This window comes from Desmodus rotundus, chromosome 9, assembly GCF_022682495.2.
Source record: "Desmodus rotundus isolate HL8 chromosome 9, HLdesRot8A.1, whole genome shotgun sequence".
NCBI lineage: Eukaryota > Metazoa > Chordata > Mammalia > Chiroptera > Phyllostomidae > Desmodus > Desmodus rotundus.
Genome location: NC_071395.1, coordinates 103,919,292 through 103,932,327, shown reverse-complemented (window position 1 = coordinate 103,932,327; position 13,036 = coordinate 103,919,292). Strand labels below are relative to the sequence as shown.

The window sequence follows — 13,036 nt, the reverse complement described above, 5'->3', positions numbered from 1 at the left end:
AATTAAACAGTTATTAAAATTAGGAAATTAACTGATACACTACTATTTAATCTACAGACCTATTCACATTCTTCAGTTGTCCCAGTAACATCTTTTTTCTGGCCCAGGATCCAATCTAGGGTTAGACGTTCCATTAAATTGTCGTGCCTGCTTCGTTTTTTAGTCTGGGACCATTCCTTAGTCTTTCCATGTCTTTCGTAATCTTGATACTTTTGAACTGTCGTCACTTTATAGAATCTCTCTCAGTCTGGCTTTGTCTCACATTTCCTCACGATTCAATTTAGGTTATGCATTTTGGCCGTGTATTTCCGAAATGGTGGTGTGCCCTTGTCCATGTGTCATACCAGGGAGCACATACATCACTGCGCTTATATTACTGGATGTTAACTTTGATCACTTAGTTAAGATAGTGTCTTTCTCCACTGGGAAATTATTTTACTTTGTTATTAATAAATATCTTGTGCGGTGTTGAGACCGTCTAAGTGTTCTGTTAAAATACAGCTTAATAAAAATTACACAACACTTGGTTTGGTTAGATTTTAAGTTACATATTACATCATTGAGTCCACCATATATTAACCTACAAGGAGGACAGTTGTGTTCATAGGACCATACTATTTCCTTGTAAATGCAAGGCCACAGCCAAGTTACCAATGAATTAAATAAGCAAGTATTCTAGTTTCCTTCTAACTTTAACTTACAGATTCTCTTTCTTCCCTTTTGAAACAAGGTTTATTATGAATGCTGTAGCAAGCTGGAATCCACTGTTTGCATAATGTAAAATCAGTTAGCAGGATTGACAGTACTCTCTTTCAGAGCAGAGTCGTCCGTATTTGTTTAGGAGTGCCTCTTGAAAAATGAATGTCAGTGTTTATAAAACAAAGAGTCTTGTGTATTTTCCAAGAGCTACTATAAAGTGACTTGTTCCTCTGAGATTTCTTCTGAGGTTGATGTTGATAACTGTGAAAATGACATGAGGGGTAAGACTGCTTAAGACTGCTTGAGAGCCCGCACATGGCCTTTCAGCTGTAAAACAAAGTACAGTTTCAGAATGAGGCAATTATTTTTCTCAACTGTTGGAGGGGTTGTGACATAATTATCATGTAATATATAATATGTATATTTGAGTTGGTAGAAGATGAACTTTCTGAACTTAACATGAAAAAAAATTATTGGGATTTTTTTTTGTCTGAAATAGATAATTGTGCTGTGTTGGGGGTCCCTATGAACACCCCTAGGTTTGGTAATTTACTGGAAGGACTCACGAGACTCAGCATATGTAGTCATACTCATAGCTGTCATTTATTAGAGGGAAAGGATGCAAAGTTAGTAAAGGGAAAAGTGCAGAGGGCAAAAGAGAGGAAGCCAGGCAAGCTTCCAAGAGTCCTTTCCCAGTGGAGCCACACCGAATGCACTTAATTCCTCCAGCAACAAGTTGTAACAACATAAGTAAAATACTGTCTACCAGGGACACTCACTGAGGGAACAGTGGGAACTCTACCAAAATTCAGGTTCTTGAAATGCCACTCAAGAGCCAAAATTGCAAGCAGGCCATTCTAAGGATAGGACGACTATGCTAAGTCTTACCTGCACACACACTATCCCATATTTTATTTGAAGAAGCTTAGAATGTTGATGATTCCTTGTAGCTTTTCATTCAGTTTAATTACCAGGAATTCAGGATAGATGGGTATGTGTGTGTCTGTGTGTTTTCCTTCCTTTTACTTATTTATTTTTTCCATTTTAAAGCATTCACTGTTTATTAACTGACCAGATTACAAAAATAACTGTAGTAGATACTATAGTTCATCTTTCTGATAAGCAGTTGATTTGGTTTTCCCTGTTGCCAGCATCTCCACCTCCTATAAAATAGGTGGTCTTTTTCTTCATACCACCTCATGGAGGAGATGATTTGAAGGGCCATAGGAAGTTGTTTGCTTCTTTGAGGCGTTTTCCAACAGTAGAGACCTCATGAATCAGATCCTCCGTGCAGATGATGTCATACTTACCGAGAGATTGAGCAATATGTTATCTGTCAGGGCAGTTTCCTTTTTGTTGATTCTGCCATAACCACGCTTATAGATCAGTTGATTTACTGACTTCAGGTTGTGGTACCCCGTGCAATACCAGGTCTGTCTGAACAAAGTCCAGCCATTATTGATATAAGCAGAACAGTTTGTGCAACATCAATGTAACCTGGCAACCACGGAGAGTGGACTGGAATGCACATGTGTGAACAATGAGGACTTCACTGTACTAGTCAGTGGGGGCGGTAGATGCCATTGAGTGAGCATGCACACTGTGCGGCTGTCACATTCAAAATGACTGAGTGAGTAGAGCAACAAATCTGCATCAAATTTTGCCTTAAGCTCGAACATTCTTCTGCAAAAACTATTTGAATGAATCAGAAGGCCACAGCTATGGGCAACTGGCAATTGGCAGCTTCATCACAACAATGTGCCTGCTCGTGCATCACATCTAGTGCAGCAGCCCTACAGCCCAGATTTGGCGTCCTGTGACTTTTGGCTTTTCCAAAAACTAAAATCACCTTTGAAAAGGAAGACATTTCAGACCATCGATGAGATTTAGGAAAATACAACAGGGCAGCTGATGGCAATTGGGAGAACTATGTGAGGTCCCAAGGTGCCTACTTTGAAGGGGACTGAGGCATCATTGCCTTACATGCAATATTTCTTGTATCTTCTTCAATAAATATCTCTATTTTTCGTATTACGTGGCCGAATACCTTCTGGACAGACCTTGTATATGGTTCCGCAATCCTCAGAATGTTAAATGAGGCCTTGTTGAGCCTAACAAAGGGGCCATTGAAGATGTAGTGAGAAGCTTGAAGGGGAAGAAGCTTCAGCACCTTTTAGACGTTTGGACTCAAACCATTGATCCCTCTGATCCTGATGACAAATGCCAGTTTGGGTTCTGCAGGGACAAAGAAGTTGCCAGCTCTTCTTGCCATCCAAGCTTTGAATCTCAGTTCTGCACACCTGCCTACATTCCTTGTGATAGTGCTTAGCTTCTTCATACACAAGCTTCCTCCTTGCCTTTGGAAGCATCTTGTGGGCAAACTTTTTTCTCAGGCATGCCTGATCTTCAGCTCTGCAAAATTCCTTTGTTTTTTTCTTAAAGATTTCTAGCACAGCAGGAACAACTTCTGTTCTGCCCACCCCATGGTTCCAGTCAGAGAAAAGTGTTTTCCTTTCTTTTAAAGACATAATGGTTAAGAACCTGGACTCTGGAATCTGACCTCCTGGATTCTATCATTTACTAACTGTAAATTGAGAATTTCAGTACCTGCCTCTTTGGGTTATCACAAGGATCAAAAGGGTTGATAAATGTAAAGTGCTTAGAAGAGTATCTGTCACAGAGTAAGAGCTAGAAAAGTGTTAATGTATATTACTGTTAGTTCTATTTTTTACCCACGGACCATAAAATGATGTGATCAGGTTCCGGGACTACCAAAAATGATCATCTCTCAACTCTTAAGGTGCAAATTGACAGACGTCTTAATTCAAAGAATACAGAAATTGCCCTGGCTGCTGTAGCTCAGTGGATTGAGGGTGGGCTGTGAACCAAAGGGTCACTGGTTCGATTCCCAGTCAGGGCACATACCTGGGTTGCAGGTCAGGTCCCCAGTGGGGGCCATGTAAGAGGCAACCACACATTGATTTTTCTCTCCCTCTTTTTCTCCCTGCCTTCCCCTCTCTCTGAAACTAAATAAATTAAATCTTTTTAAAAAATACCTATAACCTTTAAAAAAAAAAAGAATACAAAATCAGTCTTTCTCTTTTTCAGCATTTAGTTTTCTGGCCTTCTCAATTATCCATAACAAAGCCAAAGAAGTAAGCAGAAAGATCAAATGTGCATTTTACTCAGAGGATGCGTGCCAGTCATTTCTCAGGCTCTATTTACTCCTTTTCTTTAGACACAATTCATACAAATTTGACTATGAGTTGCAGTAAATAAAATTGGGATCAGAAGAGTGATCCTGATAGGGGATCCACTGAGTTTTAAGAGTGGCAACCTGACAGTAAGTGAGAATGTGTAAAAATAATAAATAGAAACATTGAAAAACATTATAGTACAGGGCTATTTATTTAATGAAAAGGTAAGCAGATTTTAATCACCCATTTGGGTTCCACTGTATAGGATGGCAATTGGTGTTCACGAAAGCCATGAGGTGCTAAAATAGTTCAATTAAATTATAGTCCCTTAAACCTTTTTTCGGTGAGAGGGAGAGTTCAAGTGATATATTCATTTATTTACTTACTTATTTATTTTTAGAGAGTGGGGAAAGGAGGGAGAAACATCAGTGTGAGAAACATTGATTGGCTGCTTCTAGCACACCCCCAACTGGGACTTCGCCTGTACCCCAGACATGCGCCCTGACCAGGAATCGAAGCAACAACCTTTCGATTTGCAGGACAGTGCCCAACCAACTGAGCCACACCAGTCAGGGCTCAAGTGATATATTTCATTAAATACCAAGAAAATTCAGTATAATTTGTTCTGTACTGATTTTTAACAAAATAGTTATGTATGTAACTCTTTATATAAACATATTTAAGATATTTTTTCAATATAACATATGCATGGTACATTTTCATTTGTGTTTGCTACTGCAATTAATCTATATATTTTTTCTTTGGTGAGAGAATCAAAACTGTGTATTTTATTTTGCATTAGTGGCCAGATACTAAAATGCTAATAACCAAGGTCTTTGTATTCCTTCAACTTTTTTTCTTTATTTTTTTAAAGACTTTATTTTTGTAGGAGTTTCAGATTTACAACAAAGTTGAGAGGAAGTTACAGATTTCCTATATGCCCCCGCCCTTATCTATGCATAGCCCCCATCATTATCAATACCACTCACTAGAGTGGTGGGTTTTGTCTTTTGTTTTGGGGGATTTTTCTTTTACTATACCAAGGATGAATCACCATTGACACATCATGATCCGCAGAAGTCCATAGTTTACGTTAGGGTTCGCTCTTGGTGGTGTAAATCCCGTGGGTTTGGACAAGTGTGTGATGATGCATATTGTTACTGCCTTAAAAACTCCTCTGTGCTCCGCCTATTCATCTCTCTTCTCACCACTGGTCGCCACTGATCCTTTTGTCATCAGAGTTTCTTTTTCCTGAATGTCATATAGTTGGAATTCCCTTAAACTTTAATGCAGGACCAAACATTTACTGAGTACCTGCAATATATAGCAGGCATTCTGTTGGGTATAGAAATAAGAAAGAGTCACTTTTCTCAAGAAGCTCACTGAGTAGAAAACAGACATGAAAATAATCAGCAGGGAGATACAATGGAGGTTAGCCTGGAGCAGCAATTTTCAGTCTTTTTCATCTCATGGCCCACACAAACTAATTACTAATACTCTGTGGCACAACCAGAACATATTTTTTAATTGATTTACAAAGGAAGTAATAATAGTAATTACCTACCCTTTTTGGTCCAAAGTGACTTTTAAAATATCAGGTGCCTATACTGGTATATAAGGATTTCTGATACCAAAAATTAGCCCATCAGACGCAACCTTATTATGTGACGTGACTAATAAGATGCAACTCTATCTTATATAACCTGTATGTTTATGGTTTAAGACAGGCTGTTGTTCTGTTGGCTGTTGTCATGTTTTTATTTGACAGTCTAAGGGAAAAGAGATCTTTGTCCCTGACTAAATAGTCAAATATTGCACGTTTTAAAAATTCTTGCAGCACACTGGTTGGATTTGCTGGCCACCAGCCTTAACAGCAGGCTCACATGCAGGACTTCACAGCCAACTTTGGAGCGTTCACAAGATGCTTCCAAAGAAATGAGACGTGCTTAAGGAGTCAGTGGTGATTGATTCGAGAAGGGGAGTGAGGGAGAGGACATCTCAGATCTGGGAGAGATTCTTGTTTTTCCTTTGTGACTAGAGACAGTTTTTGATTTAGGTACACTCTAAGATATGAGGTTCAAGGTTTTTTGTCGGGGGGTGTTTTGTTTGTTTGTTTGTTTTTTGGTATAGTATATAGTATTATAGTTTAGAATCTTTTTTGCCCCTGACCCTGTAATTTGTAATATCATTTATTTTGGGGAACTTACAAGCTTTGCGCATACAGTCCATTAGTAAATTGAATGCTGCCTGTCTATAGAACTTCATTTCCTCCCTGATTTGCTTGTTTCTTCATAATTGCCATTTGCTTTTTTAATGTCGCCAAGCTTAATAGTCCATTGCCTGGAGCAATAAAAAATGAAGAATACTCTGAATAGTAAATTGGATGTTTATTTTAGTTTAGTCAGAGGGGAGACTTCAACCCTATTTAGCCCCAAATTTTCTAGCCGGTAGCAGCTCCTTGTAAGGCCTCAGTGTCATGGTAATGATAGACTGTTAATAAGATACATATTAGACACACTGCCTGTGTGCATGTCCTATATATATAATTGTACACACAGAGTCATTTGTGTATTGAAATAAGAGCCACCTGGCTATGGGAAGATACTGGGGTTTTTTCAAGTCCTTTTTGTCTTCTACCATTAAACATTCTAACATCATGAGCTCCCTCCAGGTTCAGCTGGATATTGTGAAGCTAGTTTAATAGCCCTAAAGTCATATCTTTGTTAGATCAGGGCTGTCTTGGGAACTGGAGAATGTGGATCATAACTTTATCCTGGAAGAAAACCTTATTTAGAAAATAATCTTGCCCTGGCTGGTGTGACTCAGTGGGTTGAGTGCTGGCCTGCAACTAAAGGGTCACTGGTTCGATTCCCGGTCAAGGCATATGCCTGGTTTGCAGTCCAGGTCCTCAGCTGGGGGCCTGCAAGAAGCGACAACACATTGATATTTCTCTCCCTCTCTTTCTCCTTCCCTTCTCCTCTCTCTAGAAATAAATAAATAAAATCTTTAAAAAGGAATTTTTTTAAAGAAAGAAAATAAGAAATCAGGCTCAATTTTATGAATATTATCTAAAATTGTTTTGTTAACAGTCACTTTGTTTCCTGAAGCTTACGTGTGTCTGCCTGTTCATTGTATTGTAGTTCAAAGCTCAAATGTAGAAATTAGCTTGCAAAATACAGCATGGCCCAATTACATATATGTAGATGATATAAGCCAGTGACTGTTGTTCATATTTTTACTTTTAAATAATTTCAGATTTACTGAAAAGGTTGCAGAAATAATTCCAAGAATTCCCATATACCATTTACTTGGGTTCCCCAAATGTTAACTTTTACCTCACTTGCATAATCATTTTCTGGTTTTTTGTGAACCATTTGAGGTAAGTTGCAGATGCAGTGTTTTTTATACACAAGAAATCAATGCGTATTTTCTAAAAACAGATATTCTTTTACCTAACTACAGTACAGTTATCAAAATGAGGAGGTAAACATTGATACAATACTATTACCTAATCTACAGGTTGTATCACTGTTTTACCATTAATGTCCTTTATTGGAAAAGGGGAGAAAAAGGTTTTTCTTCCTGATTCAGGCTCCAATCCAGATCCCAGACCACAATTATTTCAAATATTAGTTACCTGTACCCCTGAGGAGCTGAGTGATTTAGTGTGCCACATGGGGGATTTCCAGATAATAAATCGATTGGGTTTGTGTAATTTCTGCTGAATATAATTGTAGTTAAAATAATAGTTAAGCAGCTGGATAACAACAAGACCAATTGTTTGTGACCTCTCTCCATATTTGTGAAAATAAGATCATCTCAGAAACACCTAGGAAACTTACTTTTCTATTATTTATGACCGGGGTGTGTGCATCTGGTATAAGCAATTTCCCATTGAGATTCAAGTTCATAGTGATGAAAAGAGACTTGACTTTGGATGGTGAACACACATTACAATATACAATGGTGTATTATAGAATTGTACACTTGGAACCTATATAATTTTATTAACCAGTGTCCCCCCAATAAATTCAATAAAACTTTTAAGAAGAGAGGTCCGAGTTCAAAAGGAAGGAAGAGTCAAAGTACAGCCCTACTTTAAGAGGGGATAGATTATCTGATCTCACAGAGATGGTGTCTGCCAGCTTTGGTTCACTTAGAATGGAAGATGTCATCTTTGTGTTACATTAGTAACCAAGTCTTATAGAGAGCTGTTACAGCTTAATCTATAACTTGTTCCTGCCTAAAGAGTCAAAGCTCCAATAAGTCCATGAGAGCTATCACACGCTTCTAGCGGAGTTCTCCACAAGATCACAGATAATAACCCTACTGTCATAACTGTATCTGAAACCCTCTTTCTAAAATGGGGGTCTAGAAAAACTACATCTGTAGTTTGATAATAAAGACACTAGCATACAATTTTAATGACCAAGTCCTCACACTGCTGGTCTCTTTTGAGGAATAAGAAGTGTGCGATTTTTAGGGTGAGGCAGGGGGCTGTAGTGGGGTGAAAATGGAGACAACTACTTGAACAACAATTAAAAAAAAAGAAAAGTGTGCAATTTTGAAAATGTAGTAGTTCTGCCAGACATTAGACAAGTATCAAAACTGTAAATTCACAGGAGGCTTTAACACTCTTATGGGGCCAAAGATCTTCATCTAGTTCCTTTTAAAATTTTTTAACAAATACTAATTACCTATGAGTTCGACCCTTTTTTAAAAAATAGAAAGTAGCTCCAGTAATTATTAAACTTTCAGATTCTTAAAAAAAGTAGTTCTGGCTGGTGTGGCTCAGTGGATTGAGTGCTGGCCTGCAAACCAAAGGGTCATCGGTTTGATTCCCAGTCAGGCACACGCCTGGGTTGCAGGCCAGGTCCCCAGTGGGGGGCATGTGAGAGGCAACCACACATTGATGTTTCTCTCCCTCTCTTTCTCCCATCCTTCCCCTCTCTAAAAAAATAAATAAAGTCTTTTAAAAATTGTATTAGAAATATTTTATCATTCCTTGATAAATACAATTGAACTAGTATGGTACTTATACATACATTATCAAGTAAAAAGATTATTTTCTCCCCCTGTTTCATATGGGCAGTATTATCTTTGTAAATTGCTCTACTTCATATTATAATAAAGTTGTCTCTATCTCTTTTTAGGATATTTTCTTTTCTGGATGTTGTTACCTTGTGTCGCTGTGCTCAGGTCTCCAGGGTAAGAATGGTTGACATGTTTGCAGGGGCGCCCCTTCCTGCCACTGGGATACCAGCTTCTGTATGTAGTAGGGGAACTGTTTACTTGGGTTGTTAGTTGTATGTTAACTTTCAAAGGACGATGTTTTACTCATGGCATTCCCAAACCCATGTAATTCTACCGTTCTACTGCATGCGCCATTTGTAATTTTTTTGGAACTATTGACTATTTGTAGTATACAAACAGGAAACATTTCAAGGAAAAATCATTAATAAAAAATTAGGCTCTGCTTAGAATTGTAATAAAATAGTGTTTCATTCTGTGTTCCTGGTCCATTTTATGCACCTGCATGTACTAGGGTCTAGAAGGCTCTTGAGGGTCTAATTCTCACGTTATCTCCCCACACTTTTTTCCTCAAAAGATAATAGGTAAAATTTATTATTTTTTAATTGTAGAGCCAACTAGATTCCATTTCAAAGTCAGTTTCTCCCTCACACTTAATGAGCCATTTTTGGCAGTGAACGTCGCTGCGACAAAGCAGTGAAACATCATAATCTTACTATCTGCCACTAATACAAAGAACAGAATCTCTGTTGTGAAAAAAATTGCTCTATGAACCATCCCTGCTCTCTATTATGATATGGATGTATAATAATTAATAAAATGAACGTGTGCCTACAGTTACCATCTTCATACGGACTGGACAGCGGCCTAGTCCTAGGTGTTGGATCTCTACACGGTTGTATCACAGAGCCCTGCCTTTTTTTTTTGTAGGTGGACCCAGGTTTTCCTTCAACTTCCCAACACCACTTAAAAAATAAACAAGACACAAAACTCGACAGAGAAAACTCACTTTGTCTTGCTAACTTTAATGTAATTTCTGCATCCTAAAAGCCTTAGTAAATCTGTGCATGAGCTATTTTGGAAACAATCCGTGTTTTGATGGTTTATGACATTGCTGTCCCTGGTGTTTAAGTGGTTGCCCTAGATACAAATGAGTGGGGTTTCCTTTCTGTCTCCATACGAAGCTGAGGTCATCATTGAGAAACAGTACACCCAGGCCAGTGTCTGAACATGTTTAACTGCAGCACCTCTTCTTAGCCACACTGATGTGAGCAAATTTTAATTGTTTTCATTGGCAGGTTTCTCGTCCCTCTTAATAGGATTTAACTTAAAAAAAAGAAAAGCACAATGCAATTCTCAGTTTTCATTAAATCTGGATAGTACATCAGTAGTTATCTTACTGTTCTCTGTACTTGAAATATTTAATTAATTAGTTAAAAAAAAAAACAGACTCTGAAGAACAATCTAACAATAGCCAGGAGGGAGTGGGGAGGGGACAGTGAGAAGAGGGGATTACAGGAACTACTATAAAGGACACATGGACAAAATCAAGAGGGAGGGTGGAGTGGGGGGGAGAGGTGGGTTCGGCTGGGGTGGGGTGGAGGGATGGGGAGAAAAGGCATACAACTGTAATTGAATAAAAATTTAAAAAAAAAAACAAGACTCTGAAAGGGAACCTGTTTTTCCTAATTTTAGTCTCAGTTTGGCATGTTTCCTGTTCCTGGAGAAAGTGGTATAAGGAAATGAGAAATATCAGACCAAAACAGGGGCATATTTATTAGCCCAAAAATATAGTAAACATATGAACTTTAAAAGTTTTATCTCTTGTCTCCCATGCTAACCATTTAAGAAACCATTGGAAAAACAAGCTACGAAAGGAAAAGTAGCATTGAACTCCTGAGACTCCTGAGAAAACCTTAAAGATTTCTAGAATAATAATAACTTTGTTTACTTTCATACCCCTGACATATTCCTTGCTTTTTGTGTGACACTTACCTTGGGGTCAGTAAATGTGTACACAATTTCCTTTTTAAAATTTCAGTATCAGATCTGTGTTTTGATTGTTATTGTAAGAGGTGATATTCTAAGTTAATAGCTCAACAATATTAAAACTTTTGTTTACACTTTAAATTCAACAGGAAAAACTTTTAAAGGCTTTCTGATTAAAATACATAATGATCCACAGCAAATTAACTCTTACTGAGTCATTTTTCACCCAGTTCTGAAAAGTTGAAAGCTGAGAAGCCTCCTTTTAAAAAGCTTACTGACAAAACGTATGTGAAGTCTTAAACTTTCAGTTTTGAAACTACCAACTGAATCCAGTTAGAGGGAAAGATGGCAAATTGAAAAACACACCTGAATCTTTAATTAAAAAAAAAAAAGGAAAGTGCAATGCCAGTTTTCATTAAATCTGAGAAAAGTGTTTAAGGCTCTGTCAGGTATACAGAGAAATGATACTGTCTTTTGTAAGTTCCAGGTCTCCATATCATAGTTTCAAGTCTGACCAAATATATATTGAACATAGAGTATTCAGAGGACTGTGTCCTCTTTCTTTGGTTTCACCCTCATTTGATCCTTGTTGTGGGATAGAGTAACAGACTTGCTTTTCATCAGCTGAACTCTCTCATTTTTGGATTAGAAACTAGAATCTTCCAGTTAGAAAACAGTTTCTGGCTATGATACTTAATATAGTCTGTCCTTTCTCCAATCCCCTAAGATCTTTTATAGCTGCTAGTTTCTGTATCCACTCATTTATGAGATCTCTAATTGGAGAATAAAGTAGAATAAGAAGGCTGACTTACTGGCAGTTAGTGATTGGAGGCTGAGAAATGTTTTGGTCAATTTCAGTCATTTGTAGACTGAATTGTGAACTCCAGTATTGCTTGCTTTCCTCTTTTGTTTTGCCTCCTGCTCATTCTTTCTCTTTTTCTTCAAAATAGGCCTGGAATGTTCTGGCCCTGGATGGCAGTAACTGGCAGCGAATTGACCTGTTTGATTTCCAGAGGGACATTGAGGTATAATTATGTCGCATGTGGCCCCATTTCTCTTGTTAGAATGTAATTACAGCATGGACCAGATTAGCCCCAACCATCTAGATCTCCTTTCCCTGGGGAGACAGACTTATTAATTTTAGTGCATGTGAACTTCATGGGAGCCTGCAGTGTTCACAAGAACTTACTCATTTTTTAAAAATAAGCAGAAGTATTTTGCTGAAATAAAACTAAATTATTTGTATTAATAGGACCAAAAAATTTTTTTTGTGGTGGAAATTTAAACCTGTACTTGCTCATTTTTAAGGAAGTCTTTTATATTTGTTTATTGAAGAACCAGTCAGGTTAACTTGTTGGGGTATGGTATTTGCATAAATTCTTTTTAGGATGAGCATTTTGTGTCTTGGAAAACCTATAGATAGTGTTTGTGAAGAAAGAAAGAGAATAAAATCAAAGTCATTTATTGAATTATTTTTCTTCACTCCCATATTTTATCTCTTAGTATTGCCTATGATTTCTAAAATGGAGAAGCAAAATGGCTTAAGATTAAATTATTTTAACCTCAATTTGAGCTCTGTGGTCCTTGGTTTTCTCAGCAGAAGAATGGAAATAATAGATTGTTCATTGTGTTAAAAGGGTTAAATGAGATTTAAATTTAGATTTGTAGGGTTTTTTTTAAGTTCTAGTGGAACTTAATTGTCTTGAGGATCCATGTTAGAAGTTTTTAAAAGCCTCACATGAACTCATTATCTTTAAAAGTGCTTTTAAAATAATACCCACTGACATTAAGCTGAATTGTTATGTTTTCCACAATTTACTAATCTTTATGGAAGAGAATGTTTAAAGCAATGTGGCCCATGCAGGCATTCAGCAAGCTTTTGGTAAGTGTTCATTGAGTCTCTGCTGTAATTACAGTGCTATAGTAGACACTTTGGAAAGGACACAGGCATGATAAAGAGGGTTAATATCCTTCAGCAGCTGCAGTTTAATCAGGAGGGGCAGTCTACCTTAATATAGATGTAAGACCTTACGTAGACATCTACCTTAATGTAGGCATGAGAGAACTACAGAGCATCGTTTTCTCAAATACAGAATATCTTACAGAGTAAAATAAGTAAC

The 13,036-nt window shown here is 37.5% G+C and overlaps 1 protein-coding gene and 1 pseudogene across 7 annotated transcripts in view; one reads left to right on the top strand and one right to left on the bottom strand.

Annotated features, from left to right (window-relative positions):
- The window catches only part of FBXL20 (F-box and leucine rich repeat protein 20), an 82,178-nt gene that overhangs the window by 45,519 nt on the left and 23,623 nt on the right, over positions 1 to 13,036 (top strand). For all 7 annotated transcript variants that reach the window (XM_045182350.1, XM_024573435.3, XM_024573437.3 and 4 more), the window contains 2 exons: positions 9,050 to 9,104; positions 11,867 to 11,941. In XM_045182350.1, the coding sequence (XP_045038285.1) occupies positions 9,050 to 9,104; positions 11,867 to 11,941 (130 nt within the window). The remainder of the gene's footprint in view (positions 1 to 9,049; positions 9,105 to 11,866; positions 11,942 to 13,036) is intronic.
- On the bottom strand, positions 1,662 to 3,563 carry LOC112316444 (large ribosomal subunit protein uL30-like; annotated as a pseudogene).